The sequence below is a fragment of the Scyliorhinus canicula genome, chromosome 4, assembly GCF_902713615.1.
Source record: "Scyliorhinus canicula chromosome 4, sScyCan1.1, whole genome shotgun sequence".
NCBI classification, from domain to species: Eukaryota; Metazoa; Chordata; class Chondrichthyes; order Carcharhiniformes; family Scyliorhinidae; genus Scyliorhinus; species Scyliorhinus canicula.
In genome coordinates, this window is record NC_052149.1 from 102,585,886 (window position 1) to 102,607,257 (window position 21,372).

Here is a 21,372-nt window from a genome sequence, read left to right on the forward strand (position 1 = left end):
CATGTGCAAATCGCAACACTTCCTTTCTGTACCCTACCGGCAATACTACTTGATGAACTTCTGCCCACTTTTCATCCACCTGCATATGTAAAGGTCTCCATTTTCTCATCAAGACATCACTTTTACAGTAATAACACTCTGGCATACACTCAGATTCCTCTTCCATATATGCTTTCTGATACATCCGTTTTATTTCTATATCTTTCTGTTGTAATTCCGCCAATTTTCCTGAACTAAAAATATATGCCTCGTCCTCCACCTGTTCTTTTCCAACCATCTGATCAAAAATCATTTCTGATAATTGCACTTCACCTTTATCTTCACTCTCATATTTCTCCTCTTGTCTTAACCTGTGACTTTGCAACCTTGTTACTACACAATTCAGAAAAATCCCAAGATATTCGTCCTTCAACACTTCAGTTGTCTGATTTTCCAGTTGTCTAATTTCCCACTGGCTTATCAACCACAGTAGGCATCACTCCCACCTGGGATCCAGCTATATCATTACCCAAGATAAACTGTATTCCTGGACAAGGTAGTTTCTCTATTATTCCTACTACCACTTCACCACTCTTCACTGGACTTTCCAACCTTATCTTATATAATGAAACACTACTTCTCTCACGCCGAATTCCACATATTACAACCTTTTCTGGCAACGTTCTTCCCAACTACATAATTCTTCATCTATTACCATTAAAGATTGACTAGCTCCCGTATCCCTTAAAATTGTGACTTCTTTACCTGCTCCTCCTGATACACTTGAGTAAACTTTACCCACACAATAAATTCTTTGAAGAGATCTGGCACCTTCTTATCAATCACCTGTTAATCAGGCTGTACAATGTTTTGCACCTCCTTCACTTCACTTCGGCTTTCCTCTTCCACTTTAACAAACCCCACCGTCTTATCCTGTTTTACCACATCAGCCTTCCCAGTGCTTTTCTTCAACCACCAACACTGTGACTTTACATGGCCTATTTATTACAGTAAAAACATTTGAAACTTTTCATTTCTTTTCTACCCTCCTGGATTGCTTTTTTTATTCTGCGGTACACTCTCCTTATTATCTCCCATCAGATCACCTTTACTTTTACCACTTGAGTATTTCTCATGTCCCCAGTTTCTATCCCTCACAGGTTGAAACTGATGTCGGAAACCAAGCTTTGATTTATGAACTAATTCATAATCATCTGCCATTTCTGCTGCTAATCTTGCAGTTTTAACCCTCTGCTCTTCCACATGAGTTCTCACTACATCAGGAATTGAATTTTTTAACTACTCCAAAAGTATAATTTCTCTGAGAGCTTCATATATTTAGTCTATTTTCAAAGCCGTTATCCACCGATCAAAATTACTCTGTTTGATCCTTTCAAACTCCATGTATGTTTGACCAAATTCTTTCCTTAAATTTCTAAACCTTTGTCTGTAGGCTTCAGGCACTAGTTCATATGCACCTTAGATGGATTTTCTTCTCCTCCTCATACGTCTCAGATACCTCCTCCGGTAGTGATGCAAACACTTCACTAGCCCTACCTACCAGCTTTGTATGAATCAGTAATACCCACATATCCTGTGGCCATTTCATTTGTTTAGCCAGCTTCTCAAATGAAATGAAAAAGGCTTCTACCTCCTCCTCAAAACATGGCAATGCTTGGGCATATTTAAATAGATCCCCACCAAGCCTTCGACTTTAATGCTCTTTCTCACTATCCTCATCACTGTCCATCAACTGTATGTTTCCCTTTACGTCTGCCAATTTTAACTAACTGTCATGTTTCATGGTCATTTTCTGAAGTTCAAACTCTCTCTCTTTATCTTTTTCCCTGATCTGTATCTCCCTTTCTCTTTCTTTTTGTTCTGCTGGGGCTATTCGTTCTGTTTTCCTTTCTTCTCTCCCTTTTTCTTCTCTCTCACTTTCTCTTTCTTTCTTTTTCCTCTCTCTCTCTTTCGTATTCAAGCTGCTTTAATTCTTTCTCATGTTCCATTTGTTTAATTTGCAACTGAATTTTTGCCATTTCCAATGAGTCAAACTATATCTCAGGCAACTTTAAATGCTTAGCCACCGCCACAATGACCTCATCTTTTCGCATTTTGTCAGGTAATGTTAACTGCAATGTTTTTGCCAAATCTAACAGTCTGATTTTAGTCTCTGTCCTTAAGGTACTGCATGTGACCGTCTCCACCCCCAAAAACCTCAGAGCTTCTGAAAGAGCCATTGTCCACAACACACTGCCTACTTAAACTAAAATACCACACCTGAAAAGCAACCACAATATGCTCACCCCTCACTGTCTTTAAGTTGACTAAGCCAATCCAATAGATAGGCTTTTATCCCCCTCGAGCCCCCAATTTGTTATGGACCTGGGTCTAGAGAACACCAAAGTGTATTATGGAGTTCACCTGACCCACAACTTTTAATAGATTGTGGTATGGGGAGCACATGGCCCACTCTACAGGTGTGGTACAGCAGAAATGGAAAAGTATTTTTTAAAGCAAAACAATGTTTATTCTATGAACTCAAGTTAACCTTTTTAAAATATACAGTGAACATCTTAGCAACCATTAATTCATATACAACCTGCAAAGAATACAACACTAAGTAATGTTTAATAACTTCCCAAACAACATCCAGAAGACTTGAAAAAAAAACCTTTTATCAGAAGCACATTAGGGTTTACATTCACTACTGAGAACATTTATAATTCTGAATTCACCAAATGATCAAGAGATAGTATTTTGATGGCAGAGAGAACAGCGGTACACCTGCTTGGTCTGGCTTCAGTTCCAACACTGAAAACGAAACTAAAACACACCCTGCAGCAAACAGCCTAAAACAAAAGTAAAAAGCTGACAGACAGCCCAGCTCCACCCCCACTCTGACATCACTGATAAACACTCATTTCTTAAAGGTACATTTCTTAAGCACCCATTTCTTAAAGATACTCTCACATGACAGAAGGAGACCCCCTCCCAGGGTCCCCTGTATTATGGAGACCCCTCCAAGGGACCCCTGCATTAGGGAGACCCCTCCCAGGGACCTTGTATTGAGGAGACCCCCCCCCCCCAGGCATCCCTGTGATGGGGAGACCCTCAGGTGCCCCAAGAATAGGGATCCCCCCACCAGGGACTCCTGTAATCGGGAGACCCCCAGGGACCCAATGCATAGGGATCTCCCCACAGACCCCATGAATTGGGAAACCCCCCCAGGGATTTCCCTAACTGAAGAAACACCCCACAGGGACCCCCTAACTAGAGGGACCCCCAACAGGGACCCTATAAATAAAGGGACCCCTCCAGAGCCCCCTAACTGAAGGAACCCTCCGCAGAAACCCCCTGGCTAGAAGACCCCCTCGCACAGATCCATCAGCTGCAAACCATTCATAACGTTCTAGTAGTGGGCTGTGATTGACAGTTTCCAAAAACCAGCTGCAATCTTGATTCATTCATCTCCCTTCATGGATGAGTGACTCTAAGTGGTGAAACCTCAATGTTTCCAATCATTGACCACATAGAAGTGAGGTAAGTGCATTCCAAGCACTAAGTTCTCCGCCACACTGTGGACCCTGATACTGCGTTGGCTGATGTAGAATCCAGCCCAGGTTTTTTGGAAGCTGGGGAGTTCCTGACTGAATTCACCCACACTTCGAATTGTTTTTGGAGTGGAGACTAAAAGGGGCCGGAAAGGAGTGACCCCGATCTCCAGACAACTATACACACACCCCCACTCCTACTCACAGGTTAAATATAAAATATAAATAAATAATCTTTATTGTCACAAGTAGACTTACATTAACACTGCAATGAAGTTACTGTGAAAAGCCCCTAGTCGCCACATTCCGGCGCCTGTTTGGGTACATGGAGAGAGAATTCAAAATTCTCAGCTGGTACGGGAATTTAATCCATGCTGCTGGCCTTGTTCTGCATCACAAACCTGTTGCCCAGCCCACTGAGCTAAAGGCCCTCCACTCACTGGTACCAGCACTCTTACACTCCCCACCACCACCCCTTCCTCCTGCAAGCGAGCAACACTCTGCAATGGGGTCATCAAAGGCCATCCCCTCATTTCCCTCCCTTCAGGAGGCTCCCCCCCATACCGCCTTGAGCCCCCCCCCCCCACCTTTTTGCGGCCGCCAGTCCTTCAGCCCTTTGATACTGCCTACCTTGCAGTGCCAACCTGGGTCTGTGCCAGAGCACTACCCAGCATTTTCCATACCACCCAGGGCTTCTATGGCCTTCGAGCTCCCGAGCCTGGTCATCACGGCTGCTCTCCATTTGTAGAGACCAACAGTGATTCATGCCGGGTTCCCGCTGCTGCCATTTATATTTAAACCTAGCATGTTTAAATGAACATTACGTTGGGGTGCGGAGGCTGGGAGAATCACACAGGGTTTCACACTGGTGCTAACTGCATGATGGTCCCTGCATCGCGATTCTCCGGTCTCCGTGTAATTTGCGCAGGAGCGCTCGGGGCAAGAGAATTAGCTCATTGTGTCCAATTCTGGCCACCACTTTTGGAAGGATGTGAAGAAATCTGAGAGAGTGCAGAAAAGATTTACATGAATGGTTCCAGGGATGAGGGCCTTCAGCCACATGGATATTTGGAGAAGCTGGGGCATTTTCCTTAGTGAAGAGAGGGTGGAGAGGAAATTTGATAGAGGTGCTCAAACTCATGAGGGGTCTAGACCAAGGAGATAGGGAATGACCGTTCCCATTTGTGAAAGGCCTAAGAATGAGAGGGCAAAGAATTAAGGGCGACACAAGGAAAAACATTTTTTCTTACATAGCATGTGGTTAGGATCAGGAATGCACTGCCTGGGAGCGGAGGCAGGGCCTTTTGTGGCTTTCAAAAGGAAATTGGATAATTAACTGAAAAGAAAATAACTGAAGAACTGCAGGATGGGCGGAGGTTTGGAAGTTGCAAAGAAATGTCATATTGGACTCGATGTTAACTCTGTTTCTTTCTCCACAGATGTTGCCAGTCCCACTGAGTTTTTCCAGCATTTTCTATTTTTAGTTGGGCCTATCTGAGTTACTTTTGCAAAAAGCGCAATGGGTCGAAATACTATAACCATTCTATGATTCTATTTCACCCTCCACATTTACTCTTTGTTCACGAGTCCAGGTATCAGTAACATTTCAAACCATTCAGCTAGAACGCTCCAGTGTTGTGTTGCCATAACCCTGGCAGTGACAAACTCTCTTGCTGTCCCACAGACTGGATTGTGAAGAAGGCGATGGAGCCTGGTGTCCAGATGGTCCAGTCGATCCTGAAGACATGGAATTCCTTCAGGTTGACCTGCAAACTCTGCACTTTATTACCCTTGTGGGGACCCAGGGTCGCCACGCTGGAGGCCACGGTAACGAGTTTGCACAGATGTATCGGCTTGACTACAGCAGGGATGGGAACCGATGGAACTCGTGGAAAAATCGACATGGGAAACAGGTAAATCCGACAGTGAAGGCAGGCTAATTATTTGCTTCACTTGTGAAAGGGAGCAGGTGAAATTATTATTAATTGGCGCTTGGTAACAACTACTTATTGTGGATAGCACAATTGCTTCACAGCTCCAGGGTCCCAGGTTCGATTCCGGCTTGGGCCACTGTCTGTGTGGAGTCTGCACATCCTCCCCGTGTGTGCGTGGGTTTCCTCCGGGTGCTCCGGTTTCCTCCCACAGTCCAAAGATGTGCAGGTTAGGTGGATTGGCCAGGCTAAATTGCCCTTAGTGTTGGGTGGGGCTACTGGGTTATGGGGATAGGGTGGAGGTGTTAACCTTGGGTAGGGTGCTCTTTCCAGGAGCCGGTGCAGACTCGATGGGCCGAATGGCCTCCTTCTGCACTGTAAATTCTATGTAAACCAAAATGGTCAGTGAAACATAATGTAGTTAAACATAACTTGTGATCTTAAGTATTTATCTTCCGACTAAGTTCAATTAAAATAAATTAAACTGAATAAGGGAGGCCCCCTCCAAGGACCCCCTAACTAAAGGATCCCCCCTAACTAAAGGAATCCTCCACAGGGACCCCTAAATAGGGAGATTCTCCTCACAGGGATCCCCTAAGTAGGCGGACCTGCCAGAAAAAAGACCCCTGTCTGGAAGCTGGAGAGCAGTCCAGACAGGGGCAGAGAAACAAATTACAGTCGTAACATTCACCTGGAAGCACCACGTGTCCATTCCTGGAAAGAGAACAGCTGTGACCTGTGTTTAAACCCCTCAGACCCACTAGCTGGAAGTCATTCATTCATTTCTTTTAGTGGGCTGTGATTGACAGCTTCCACAAAGCTGTAAGCCTGTTCCATTCATCTTCTTCGTAGATGTGTTTGAATAAGTGCTGAAACCACATGTTGCAACCATATCAAAGAGAGTTAAGTGCATTCCAGTCACGCCCCTTCCTGCTTGAGTGATTTTGAAGTGTTGAGCTGGAAATTGAATGTATTTACGGTTGATTCGCAGTGCGGGGGGCACAGGGAGGCGGCTGCGGGACTTCGTTATCAGGTCTCCCACTGAATATGGCACATAGACAATCTCTCACATTCCTCATCAGGCATAACATGTGCAAATCACATGCAATACAACTTTGGTGAGAGAACTATGGACGGGATTCCCCTTTTTCCCGACGTTGATTTCGTAATCGGCGATCGGGTGGGGAATCCATTTTTACGACCGATTCGAAAGTGGCGTCTGTTTTAAGCCTGGTGCGCATGATCTGCCCCCTCCAAAACGGCGCCATCGCGGCATTCGCCGCATGCTTTTGGAACGGGCTCAGGACGTCACATAAAGGCCCTCCCCCCCCCCCCCCCCCCCCCCCCCCCCCCGATGGACCTAGTTCCTGGCGTGCTGCTGACGTTTGATCTCAGCAGTCGGACTGTGTCCAGCGCCGCGACAGTCGGGCGGGAGCTGTGCTGCTGGCCAGGGGGCTTCGGCGAGGGAGCCTGGGGGGGGAGGGGGTAGCGAGGGGTGTCCAGGGGGGGCACTATCTGGAAGGTCCGCGCACGGCCGACGCCATGTTGTACGGCACGACCGCTGCAGGTCGCCGTGCCCATGTGCAGCCATGAATCCGTCAATTCTCTGCCTGCTTATTCCGTGGAGGCCCAGCGTTTTATGTGGTGTGGCTGCTCGCCCCTCACCGGTCGAAAGATTAGTGCTGGGGTGGCGCAGAGTTCCCCTACGTAAATCGCCACAGATCCTCCGGACATAGCCTCAAAATCGGAGAAACCAGCCCTTAGTCTCCCAAATGTAGAATTCTGTCCGCTGTATGTTTAATATTGAATTATGGAAATGCTTCATCATTTATATATTAATATAACTATCATCAACATCAAATGGTAAAAACAAAATAAATATTTACATTTTGGACTCAGAGGGAGCACGTTGCTCTCACAGTCAATGTTGTGAACAATCAGCACGCACCTCACTTCAATTGTCCTTGTGTTCCTGATGTTTTCTACGTTACAACAGTGTAGCTAGATTTCAAAGATATTCTTGACTGTTCACATTTTTGGGAAGATGTGAGATGATGAAAGATACTCCATCAATGGAAATCTGGGGCACAATTTACTGGCCATATCCCACCGGAATTGGGATGGGACCCAGTCGGGAGATCCCACAAGAGGCATCTTCCAGGATTCCAAACGGTTGTTACGCCACAAGATCTCGCGCGGCGTTGTGAACAATTAAAAGACCACTTAACTCTGCTGACACCAGACCTAGCCGGCACCTGTACTGTTTAACACTGGTCCCCACAAATAGGAGCCAGGCAGAATGGCACATGGAAGGGTCATCCATGTGATCAGATGCCCCCGGTGGTTGGAATCTGGGCAGGGTGGCCCCTGGCAATGCTTATGCCACCCAGGCATCCTGGCAGTGCCACCCAGGTGCTGCCAAGATGCCTAGATGGTGGCAGGAACGATGCCCGGGGTGCCCTGCCCATATGCGATGGGCTGCCCATATACAGACCCCTCCCCCCTCCAACAGGTGAGTTGGGAGCCTGGAGGTCAAGAGATTGGGACGCCATTTTAAAACGAGCGGAGATCCTCAGTGCAGGAAATGCGACTGCGTGTGGCTTCGACGGGGCCCCGCTGAGGCCCCTAAAAAAAAGAGTGCCTTTAGAAAGCGAGGTCATTCCCGGTGGGACCTCCCTAGTTGTGCCCAGAACAGACTCTGTTTTATTTTTCGTTAGATTGTGCCCCTGGCTTTCTTTACGTCTGGTTATTTTGTGTCCCTGGTTAGTTCACTATGATCTCTGAATAATTTATTTGAGTTTCTGCCATCAGTTCTGAACTTAATGAAGATGCGTTAACTTTTCTCAATAGATTGTATGTACAATAAAAGTTATTTTCCAAGTGACTACAGCACATTGATTACACACAATGTACATATAATAAGCCTAATACAAAGTATTACATGCATGTAATCATTGTGGCAGTAATGAATTTTCAATTGTAATGTATAAAGAAAAATAATAATTTGCATTTACATACAGCCTTCCATTACCTCAATGATTGTGGGTTGTTGCTGCTTTGTGATTTTCACACATCCTTCACTTTAAACATGGAGCCAAAATCTCTCAAGGATGTGAACCGGCGACCTCTGAGCCCGAGGCGGGCCTGCTGACACTGTGACATCTAACACAAAACTTCACTCAAAACCTTGAAATACCTGAGTTTGTCAATGCAGGCTTTTCTCATTTTAACTGTATTATTGTGTCTTCTTTCTCAGGTGATTGAAGGAAATGTAAACCCATATGATGCTGTACTGAGAGACCTAGAGCCACCCATGATAGCCAGATTCATCCGGTTCATACCAATGACTGATCATTCCATGAGTGTGTGTATGAGAGTGGAGCTGTATGGATGTGAGTGGTTAGGTAAGTGTGTAAACTGTTTCAAAAAATAAGACAGTGTGAACCATTAACTGTTTCAAAAAATAAGACAGTGTGAACCATCTACAGGCTGTACTGCTGCAACTCATCAAGGCTCCATCCAAACCCACAATCTGTACCACCTCGCAGGACAAGGGCAGCCAATGCACAGGAACACCACCACTTGGATATTCCCCTCCAAGCCACTCATCATCCTGACTTGGAAATATATCGGCATTCCTTCATTGTCATTGGGTCAAAATTCTGGAGCTCCCTCCCTAACAGCACTGTGGATATACCTACACCACATGGACTGCAGCGGTTCAAGAAGCCAGCCCACCACCACCTTCCCAAGGGCAATTAGGGATGGGCAACAAATGCTGGCAGAGCCAGTGATGCCCACATAATAATAATAACTTATTGTCACAAGTAGATTTCAATGAAGTTTCTGTGAAAAGCCCCTAGTCGCCACGTTCCGGCACCTGTTCGGGGAGGCCGGTATGGGAATTGAACCTGCGCTGCTGGCCTTCTTCTGTATTACAAGCCAGTTGTCTAGTCCACTGTGCTAAACCCGCCCATGACTGAATTAAAATAATGGAATTAACCTCCTGGTTGGTTGATATTTAAATCCAAAGCAATCCTGCCAACAATTATGTACATTTTCCAGGGTACTTTACAGGGTGGAGGAATGAAATCGATGCAGATCATAAGGAAAAAGGGGAACATAAAGATTGTGTTTGTGGGGACAAGAAAGCATGTTTGAGGAGAAGGTTTCAAGAAAGCTTCTGAAAACAGAGAGAGATATTAAAGGGAAGGGATTAGGGAGGTAAGGAGATGTCTCAACCACGTATAAAATCCCCACTTGTGAAAGGTCAAAGTGCATTATTTTCCTGAAAAAATGTTTGGAAGCCTTACAGTCTATCTTGATGTAAATCACATTGAAATGTGTCATTCAGCTATGAACATTATTAGTGTCAAAAATGATGCACAGCTCTTCTTTTCATTGAATTTCTCATTGAAGCATACTAAATTCTTGCAGGGCTCAACAGGAAGGATATTTTCTCTGGCTGGAGGGTCTAGAACCAGGGGACACTGCCTCAGATTAAGGCAGAGAGCTATTTACACTGAGGTGACGAGGGATTTCGGGTTTTGGGTTTTCTCTTGGGCACAAACCTCAAAACTTTTGCAATGTTGCAGGTTGGCAGCATAATGGGTATCAATGTGGATCAGAATCATGTGGCAATAGCTTCTTTTAAACTAACTTAGGAACTCACAGCCACAGAATGTTAAACGAGGATGTGAAGGAAACAATTGCATTTATATGGAACTTCATTACATCTTTAGGACACACCCCCCCCCCCCCCCCCCAAGATGTTGTTGCCCAATGTATTACTTCTGTGCATACCAGAACTATGAAGATATACTTATCAGAAAAGTCACAACATGCTGGGACTCTTATCTCTAGAATAGAGATTTCAGAGAGGTGACATGGTAAAGATCTTCACAATTCTGAAGGGGTTAGATAGATGTCGCTGTAGAAAAGATGCTTCTCCTTGTGTGTCATTAATAATCCAGTAAGGATTTCAGGAGAAATTTCTTAACCTGGGTAGAATGTGAAATTTGTAATTATGTGGAATGGTTGCGTTGAGTAGCACAGATGCCTTTGAGAAGAAGCTAAATAAGTAAGCAAGAGAAACAGGAATAGAGGCATGTTGATAACATTAGATAAGTAGGGGGAGAGCAGACTGATATGGATCATAAACACTGGCATAAACCTGTTGGGCCAAATGGCCTGCTTTTTGCTATAAGTGTCTATGTATTTCTATGCACTGTCCTCACTGTTGTTATTATAGGTAAATATGACAACTAATTGGCAAAAGGCGAGTTCCCACAAACATAAGTTAAATGTGATGATAGTTGAGGGAAGGGCATTAGCCCGAATACTTTTGGAGGGAGCGGGGGTGAGGGCAGATAAAATTCCTCCTATTGATGATCATGTGGTAAAGTTGGCACAAATTCAAAATGGCATGCGATACACCATTTATTCTCAATGCAACTTTAGATGGGAGAAGTCGTAGCTTATTTGATTTGAGAGTAAAATTGAACAGGGCACGTTTTAACACCTGAGCCAGCAGCTGGCTGACCATGGGCAGGCCCAGCAAGGCATGGTTGCACAATGCCTAGTCTACTTTCATAGCCAATTCTTGTTGCAATATAAGCCCATCCCCAATTCGGCAGCTTCCTATGATTGTACCTGCACAATATTGGGGGCCTGGCAAGGAACGCTGTCAGCTGGAGCATGCTGGAACATTCCAGAATACAGAATCGGAGGCTGGGCATCAGTAGCCCAAATTATTTTTTGTCTGCTTGAGAGGGCCACCTGTGCTCCCAATGGCCTCTCAAAGGACACTTTGGTTCTTTTTTTACTTAGCATTGAGAACCTGTGTTTCTGGCCAAATTCCTTCTAATCAGCAAAGTTTCTACAGCAGATGACCCACTCACTTGGGAGTCATACCACTTGAGAGCCAAGCAGTGTGATAGACCCTGATTAATGTAAATTCATGAGGAGCCATCCATCCAGCTTTTAAGATGGCCTTGAGTGGTAGCAGATCAGTAAGTGGGTCCACTTTGGTTTTAACTCATACTGTTCAGCCTCTCATCAAGTGGAGGGAGTACAAATGCCCATCGAAAATGGCAAATGGGTTGCACCTCAATGATCATATCTTTGATTTGGCCTGTTTATGTCTTGTGCAGATGGTCTAGTGTCTTACAGTAGCCCAGTTGGTCACCAGATTTTCTCACCTAAGAGGCCCACTGTTTATTTGAATGATTCAGTCTACGACGGTGCAATCAGTTCAAGGTAAGATGTCCTACACACTTTAATAAGTTTCCATTAGCTCGCCTCTCCAAGCACACTTTCCTCTTCCACTACTTTCCTCAGTTGCAATTAGATTTGGTGCCAATGAACGAAACTGGTATACTTAATCACTAAATGTAACACAATATATAGGGTCCACATTCTTACCTAAAAATGGATCTTCAAAATAGTTTTCTTTTTAGCTAGGTTTACTTTTCTCGAATTATCTGCTAGAAATTTCAGCTTCTTATTAAGTCAAATACTCACGGTCTCTCAAACAGTAGAATATTTGATCTGGAGGTGGTGCTGACCACAAGACATGCGTCACGTCACCTGAGAGTTCTGATCCTATTTTGAAACCATTCTTTTTTGTCTTATGGCAGGATGTGGTGCAAAGTAAATAAACTTTTTTTGAGCAATGGAATCTCATTAAAAGCTCAACTTTTTACAGTTGAGTAAAGAAGCATGAAAGCCACACAGCTGATTAGCGTCTGTGTTGCATAGAGGTTGTCATATATCCTGTTATAATTATTCAGTTAGAGATTTTGGTTGGGATTTTCTCTAATAATTATAATGATCTTTATTAGTGTCACAAGTAGGTTTACATTAACACTGCAATTAAGTTACTGCGAAAAATCCCTAGTCGCCACATGCCGGCGCCTGTTCAGGTACACGAAGGGAGAATTCAGAATGTCCAATTCACCTAACAAGCATGTCTTTGAGGATGTCTTTCCAGCCCTTCCCACCAGCAGGAACGTCCGATCCCGTTGAAGGTGACCCTCTTGTGCGGGTTCTCTGCCGGCGACTAACGCAAATGACCATTGACTTCGGGACCAGAAAATTCTGCCAGTAGCCAATGTGGAGCTACCTCCACTGCCTAAAATCCTGCTGCGGGTGGAGGTGGGATTTGGGGGGGGGGGGGGGGGGGGGGGGGGGAGGAAGAGGCGGAGATGGTGTGGCACCGATAATCCCGGTCTTTGTTTTGTTGAATTGCAAGGATACCCAAACCCCTCCTTCCCTCCTTTTCCCCGTCATCCTCTTCGAGCGCTACAATCCCTCAAGAACCATGAGTCAGTTATTTTTGGCCACTCTTCTAATTTGCCTTCCCACCCACTGCTGGCCAGATTGGAAAATCTTGCCCTATGTTCTCCTGACTCTGGTCTCTTCCACATTCTCCATTCTCTTCACCCCACCACTGGTGGACGTGCCTTCAGCTTCCTTGGTGCTAAATTCAAGAATTCCCTCCCTAAATCTCACTGCATTGTCACCTCTCTCTCCTGCTCCAATACTCCGTAAAACCTAGTTCTTTCACCCAGCTGTTGTCACAATTTCTGACCTATCCCTCCTTGCTCTGTTTTGTTAATATATTTTTATTGAAATCTTATAATTTTTACCAATTAAATCCTCCAAGCTGGCACAGTGCAGCCCAAATGTTTCAATGTACATGAACACAGAAAAGACAGAACACCAGCATAGGTAGTTCAGCTGAACCATTAATCCTGGTACCTTCCACTTATACCAGAAAATATGGCAAACAGATAACCTAGAGAATGAGTAAGAAGAGGATAAAACCACATAATCATGGTAAAGGGGTGCACATCCTCACATGTATCAGATACACTGTCCAGGTCCCACCAACACCAGAAAGCCTAAACCACTCTCCACCAAGGAAACTCCACCAATAAGGAGAAGGTGAGCTGTCAAGACACCCATTAATGGGGTGTCTCGGAAAGGGGATATGATGCTTCATGATGAACACAATAAGGGAAACCCTATAAAACTAAATATAACAAATCAGTGCCTGTAACAGCACATTATCTACCCAGATAAAGAAAGGAATCCCAGACAGAGGGAAACACCAGGGTTAGCTGCTAAACTTCAAACAATGTACACCTTTGCACAAATGATACCAAAGACTGAATAGCATAGCCTCATAAGCAACAGGACACTGCCAGGCGAGCTCAAGCCTCAAGAAGGAGGACAGTCTGGAAATCCCTATATGAGATGACTTGGAGGAGGGTAACTTACTCTTCCATTCAGCCTAACCCCTAAGCAAAGATAGACTCTAAGACCAACCCAAGAAAGGCGACAATTAACCAACTGCGCTCGGGCGTACACAAATACACACTTCCCTCTGCTCCAACAACACCAGAGGGGCCAACCACAAAGGAGAAGAAAGAGGAACCCAGTCTTCTCTAGGATACATAGTCTGTCTGTACCTTCCGAGGAGACATGCAAGGATTCCATAATCCCAAAATAACAAAAGTACAGAAGAAAAACACAACACTAATAGGTCTAACAGGGAGACTTTCCTTACCCACAGTTGGCTTTTGCAAGGCCATGCCACCCACCTGTACACCAAACCATCTACCTGCCACCTTACTGTGGCGCCACTCATCTTCTCTGTAAATAAAATGGGGGTAATCGGGGCCAGTTTAACTCAGTTGGCTGGACAGTTGGTCTGTGATGCAGAGCAAGACCAACAGCGCAGGTTTAATTCCCGTACCAGCTGAGGTTATTCATGAAGGCCCCGCCTTTCCAACCTTGCCCCTTGCCTGAGGTCCTCAGGTTAAATAACCACCAGGTTGGGCCCTGGTTTACAAGAGATTCAAGTCATGTTTCACTTGCATCAGTGCTACAGGTTTAGCATCAGTGCTGTACACAGAGCAACGAAACAACTCTGACAAACTACAGCAAAAGGATGAAACTAAGTCAGTGAATTTTTAGAAAAGTAGACTAACTATTGGGATATCACAGTGCATTCATACAACAGTGAATCTATCTTCAGATAATGTTGTTGACAAGCTGCAACACTGCTTGCAGTAACAATATAGCCAGTTTCACTAAATATTTCGCACATTCCTAACCTAAAAAGTATTGAACACAGGGTTCATTATTTCAGGGTTTATTTTTAAAGAACAACTATAATAATCTTTATTGTCACAAGTAGACTTACATTGCAATGAAGTTACTGTAGAAAGCCCCTAGTCGCCACATTCTGGCACCTGTTCGGTTACACAGAGGGAGAATTCAGAATGTCCAAATTACATAACAGCACATCTTTCGGGACTAGTGGGAGGAAACCAGAACACCCGGAGGAAACCCACGCAAACATGGGAAGAACATACAGACTCTGCACAGAAAGTGACCCAACCGGGAATCGAACCTGGGGCCCTGGACCATAGTGCTACTGTGCTGCCTATTTAAAGAAATGTAAAAAGAATGCAACCACCATTAACCATTTGCTGTTCCAAGTCCTTTTTGTGGAAAATTTATACATCATGTGAAAAATCATCTAGCTGATCGACTATGGCATAAAAATAGAAAATGCTGGAAATATTCTGAAGGTCAGGCAGCATCTGTAAAATGATCAACTAGGTTAATGTTTCAATTCAATAGCCTTTTACTGGAACAACATATCCACTGTATTTTGATTATGTAACTATTCTATGAGGGTGCTTCAGAGCCCACACACTCCACCCGTGAGAAACCTTTTTGATTCTCTCCAGCGTTCAAACCCCTCCTCCCAGGATGGTACGAGTCGTGCCTCGGGAGCCCAAAAGCCTACTTTTAATACATTAGCATGTCATTAGCAAGAACTTTCTCTAGACCCCCCCCCACCAACGGAATATTAATCTGGCGCCGATGTGATGTCATGCTGGCATAATTTACAACAAGTTTGGTCAGGTATGATGCAGTCAAGGGGATCACTCCAGGGGCACAGATGTAAGTAAAGCTCTGGAGTCAGGGGTGGGGAGAGAGCCGTGCCCTCGTATTGCCTCCTGGCACAGGTTAGCACGACCTACTTGGCAGTGCCAACCTGGCAGTGTAAGGGGTGGACCTAGTGGGAGCCTCATGGTGGAAGGTGTGTGCACATATGTGTGCTGGGAGTGGGGAGGGGGAGAGCAGACATTGAGGGAGGATGACGCCGATGAATGTCAGATGGGGGGGTTTGCCGGTGATTAATGCCGACGGAGATGGGGAGTGGGAGCACTGTTTGAGGCATCCTTTAAAGATGTTACCCCAATCTGTTTAAAGCCGGTTCCCGGCTCTAGGAGGCAGTACCAGCATGACAGCGTAAACCACGCCCACTCACTTTATTCGGCAAAGAGGCTCAAAATTCCGTGAGAACTCCCGGCGATGCCCGACGCGGGATTCGCCCTGTTTTTCATACTGGAACTGACACTTTGCCATTTTCTGGTCAGATTCCACCCTATGTATTAATTTTCTTAATACTTTGCCTCTTGGTAGAATAAAAAAGCTGCCTAAAGACATAAAGAAATTTGGTTTGCCTGTATTGAATCCTATAAACTTCATAATGATGCTTCGAGTCTTTTTAACTTGTTCTATTGCTCTATGTTTCTGAATAAATGTCCTCAAATGTTTCCTTGTTCCAGGATGGTTTCAGAAGGACTTGGCCAAATGACTGATGGCGTCTGGGGTTTGGATGATTTCACACACAGTCATGTATACAATGTGTGGCCAGGCTATGACTACTTGGGATGGAGGAACGATAGCTTTGAAAATGGCTACGTGGAAATCCTGTTTGAGTTTGACCGGATCCGAAATTTCACAGCGATGAAGGTACAATCGTTCTATTTTTCCCGAAAATGTATATATTTATAAATATCAACAAACGTTTGATGGTCGGCATCTTTACTTGAGATTAATGGAGCAACAACAATTTGCATTTATATAGCGTCTTTAACATGATAAAACATTCCAAGCTGTTTTGGAGGAATGTTACTTAACAAAATTTCCCTGATTGAAACCTTTAAGATCCTGAGGGGTATTGACAGGGTGGATGTGGAGCGGATGTTTCCTCCTGTGGGAGAATCTTGAACGAGGGGGTCGCTGTTTAAAAATAAGAGGTTGCTCATTTAAGACAGAGATGAGGAGAATTTTTTCTTCTCTCAGAGGTTCGCCAGTCTTTGGAACTCTCTTACCGAAAGACAGTGGAAGCAGAGGATGGAATTTTCCATTATGTTACGTTTTGGGCGAGCAAACTGGAGAGCAGCATGCCAGCAACGTCAGCAAGATATTGCCCTGCATTTTCAGAGACTTAGGAAAAAAACTTTTGCATGTGTTTAACACCATGCCCACGGGTACGCTGACTCTGATTCGCCAGTCCCCGGCATCACTTGTGATGGGAGAATCCATTACTGGGAGTAGGGCTGGAAAATACTTGGGCGGGGTTCCCCGTCCCCAAGGCCGATTTCATAGTCGCCGATCAGGCGGAGAATCATTTTTTACGATGGAATCAATGGGGCACCTGTTTTCAGATGCTTCGCCACCTCCGAAACAGCGTCATCGAGGAGCACGCCATTGGGACGGCCTCAGGACGTTACCTGAAAGCCCACTCCCGATACTCTACCCCCGATGGGCTGGGTTCCATCCTTCCCCTCAGTTCAAATATAACCTTCTCAAGAGTTAAGAATTCCAACAGGTCCCCCCACCATGCCAGGGCACAGGGTGGAGAGGTTGCTCTCCAACCCATCAGGATCTGCCTTCGGGCGATCAATGAGAAGAAGGCTATGATATTTGCCTCCGCACCCGTTTCCAACCCTGGCCAGTCCTATACCCCGAATATGGCCTCCCGGGGGCCCGGGTCCAGTTTCACGTGCACCACGTTAGAAATTATCCTAAACACCTCCTTCCAGTAATCCTCTAGCATTGGACAGGACCAAAACATGAACCGTGATTAGTGCCCCCCCCCCCCGCAACGTTCACGCACATCTTCTACTCCTTCAAAGAATTGGCTCATCCTCGCCCTTGTGAGGTGTGCTCTGTACACCACCTTCAGCTGTATAAACCCCAACCTCGCACATGAGGTGGAGGCATTCACTCTCCGGACCACCTCACACCAGAACCCCTCCTCCATATCCTCTTCAACTCTTCCTCCCATTTTACTTTGATCCCTTCCAGTGGTGCCTTCTCCACTTCCAAAATAGCTCCGTAACCCGCTGACACTACCCCCTTCTCCAGTCATCAGCACCTCCTCCAGCAATGTGGAGGCCGGCTCCACCGGGAAGCTCTGTATCTCCTTTCTGGCAAAATCTCGAACCTGCATGTATCTAAACATTTCCCCCTGCTCCAGCCCATACTTCGCTTCCAGCTCCTTCAATCTTGCCAACCAACCCCTAAGAAACAAATCTTTTAGTGTCTTAATCCCCTTCTCCTCCCATTTCTGAAAATTTCCATCCCATCTCCCTGGTTCAAATCTGTGGTTCCCCCGAAGCGGCGTTTCCCTTGACCCTGCCCCCAACCCAAAGTGTTGGCGAAACTGCCTCCAAATTCTCAATGAAGCTATTATTACCAGACTTCCTGAGTATTTCCCCGGGGCTATCGGGAGCGGCGCTGTTGCTAGTGCTTTCAATCCCGACCCCCTGCAAACTCTCCTCCATTCTGTCCCACTGGGAATCAACCCCTCTGACCCAGCTCCACATTCGCCGCCCAGTAATAATAATAATCAGGCTCGGAAGACCCAAACCCCCTGCCTGCCTTCCCCTTTGTATCCCATATAAGATTTAATGCCTTCAGGAGAGGGAAGAGGAGACTGAAAATTGGCAAAGGAATTTTTAAAAATAAATTCCAACATCTCCGACTAGTAATTTTTAACATTCCATATGGGGAGAAACTTCTTTCTTCGAAACATACTAGATCTCCATATTTTCCTTCTCTTTTGGCATTTATTGAAAAAGATATAAATTGCTACTGGTCTTTTGCCTGTCAGTACTCTAAAACAAGGTATCCATATAATTATTGTTCATTTTAGGTCCTCACAAAGTCATAATTTACTCATGGCTCCCAGAATTCAAAAGTTAACAAAAAGCCATTGTATGAAACAGACTCAGGACTTTACATGCACGGCGCTCACAAAGCGAAACAATCCTCTATGGGAGGCTTTAAGAGTGGGGGCTGCATTGGGAATGAAGCCCCCTCCCTCTTTTTTCCCATCTCCCCAGTGCTACTCAACAACATTGGTTGCCAGTTAAACAACATCTTGATTTTAAAATTCTCAGATTTGGATTCAAATCCCTACATGGCCTCTACCCTTCGTGTCTCTATGATCTCCTCCAGCCATAAAGCTCCAACGTCTATTATTGCGCCCTTTCTGTCTCTCAAGAAGTCCCAATTTTTATCACTCCACCATTTGTGCTATGCCTTCAGATGTTCAGGCCTTATAAGCCATGGAATACCCTCCCTGCATCTCTCTGCCTCACTTTCCTCCTTACAATCTCCCTCTTTGACCAAGCTTCAAATCAGCAGGCCTAATATCTTCCTATGTTACGTGGCGCTATATAAATGCAAGTTGCTGTTGTTGACTCACCATCATTTGTATCTGAGACATCCAAACATGAGTCCCCCCCACCCCCAGAATGGTTTGTTCAATGGATTTTATGTTTGAGAATACTTTACAAAGCTGTACAGGTCACAGTTTGTGCACCAATAAACTCTTCAATTAAATGTCAGATTGGCACAGCAACATCGCATTAGTACTCGGCTTCACCAAATCCCAATCCACACGAATTGAAACATTGAAAAATTACATTTGAAAGGGCGTCATCACAATAAAAAGCATTAACTGCCAAATTGAGTATCAATTACCAATAAATGAGAATGCTGTCCTCACTTGCAGATCTGTGTGGTGTGAGAAAAATCATGTTCACACAACAAGTGGTTGGGGTCTGGAAAGCACTGCCTGGAAGTGTGGTGGAGGCAGGTTCAACGGAGGCATTTAAGAGGGTGTTAGATGATTATTTAAAAAGAAACAATATGCAGGGGTATGGAGAAATGCAGGACAATGGCTATTATTTGACGAGCCAGTGCAGACACGATGGGCTGAATGGCCTCCTTCTGCCTGGTAACAATTCTGTGATCACTTATCTTGTTAGAATTATCTTTCCCTGTCAGTGTGAATGGATCTGCAGGTAGGTTCCGGGAAGTATTCGGCTCTGTCCGACCAATTCCATAGATCAAATTCTGAAGGATTTTGGGATGGTGGTGGATGGGTGAACTGCCCATATTTGTTCCAACAGAAATCCTGGGGATCTGGGAAAACTCACAATTGCATATATATTCAACCTCCATTAAAGCTCAAAAGTTGCAACTGCAGAGGTGCAAGTTGCTATGAGAAGATTTCAATCCAGTCAAGGTTTTGTTCATAACTTTAATGGCTAGCTTTTGCTCACCCCAAACTGAACTGAGGGTGGAATGGGGAAATCAGGGGAGACCGGAGTTTGAATTCATCCTCTGATTTATTGTTAACTTTACTAGCTAGTTGGCCCAGATCAACAGAAAGGGAGTAAGTAAAATAAATATTTTATGGATATATGAACATACGAATTAGGAGCAGGAGTACGCCATTCGGCCCCTCGAGCTTGCTCCACCATTTGATAAGATCATGGCCGATCTGATTGTGATCTCAATTCTACTTTCCCTCTACAACGTTTGAATCCCTTGTTCATCATGAATCTATCTAAACAATTCAATGGTCCTGCCTCCACTGCTCTTTTGGGAAGACAGTTCCACAAACTACCTGATATTTGAGAGAAAGAAATTCTCCTCATAGAATCATAGAATTTACAGTGCAGAAGGAGGCCATCGAGTCTGCACCGGCCCATGGAAAGAGCACCTTACCCAAGTCCATGCCTCCACCCTATCCCCGTAACCCAACCTTTTAAAAAAATTAGAGTAGCCAATTATTTTTCTTTTCCAATTAAGGGGCAGTTTAGTGTGGCCAATCCACCTAACCTGGACATCTTTTGTGTTGTGGGGGCGAAACCCACGCAGACATGGGAAGAATGTGCAAACTCCACACGGACAGTGACCCAGGGCCGGGATTCTAACCCGGGACCTCAGCGCCGTAGGCTGCAGTGCTAACCACTGCACCACGTGCTGCCCCACCCGTAATCCAACCTAACCTTTTGGACACTAAGGGGCAATTTAGCATGGCCAATCTACCTAACCTGCACACCTTTGGACTGTGGGAGGAAACGGGAGCACCTGGAGGAAACCCACACTGACACAGGGAGAAAGTGCAAACTCCACACAGACAGTCACCCGAGGCCGGAATTGAACTAATTTCTCTCTTAAATGGCAGACCCCTTATTTTAAAAATGTGTCCCCTTGTTTTAGTCTTTCCCATGAGGGTAAACATCAACATGGCATCAACCCTTTCAAGACCCCTCAGGATCTTGTCTGTTTCAAAAGATCCCCTCTCAATCTTCTAAACTCCAAATATAGAACTAACATGTCAAACCTCTCTTCATAAGATAACCACCCATACCAGGAATCAATCTCTGAACCTTCTGTGAACTGCTTCTAATGCAATTATATCCTACCTTAAATAAGAAGACCAAAGTTGTACGCAGCGCTCCAGATGGTCCCAACAATGTCCTGTAGCACTGTAACAAAACCATTCTATTTGTATACTTGATTCCCCTTGCAGTTAACACCGACATTCCATTTCCCTTTCTAATCACTTGCTGTGCCTGCATACCAATTTTTGGGGATTCTAGGAAAAAACAGATCCCACAGAGTTCTGCAATCTCTCTCCATTTAAATATTATGTTGTTTTTCTGTTCTTCCTGACAGAGTGGACAAGTTCACATTGTCCCACGTTACACTCAATCTGCTAGATTTTGCCTACT

The 21,372-nt window shown here is 45.0% G+C and overlaps 1 protein-coding gene across 2 annotated transcripts in view; it reads left to right on the top strand.

The window, feature by feature from the left end:
• Positions 1–21,372, top strand: part of ddr2a (discoidin domain receptor tyrosine kinase 2a) — a 201,511-nt gene that overhangs the window by 144,397 nt on the left and 35,742 nt on the right. For both annotated transcript variants that reach the window (XM_038794916.1, XM_038794917.1), the window contains 4 exons: positions 5,218–5,446; positions 8,721–8,868; positions 11,617–11,722; positions 16,117–16,303. In XM_038794916.1, coding sequence (XP_038650844.1) covers positions 5,218–5,446; positions 8,721–8,868; positions 11,617–11,722; positions 16,117–16,303 — 670 coding nt within the window. The remainder of the gene's footprint in view (positions 1–5,217; positions 5,447–8,720; positions 8,869–11,616; positions 11,723–16,116; positions 16,304–21,372) is intronic.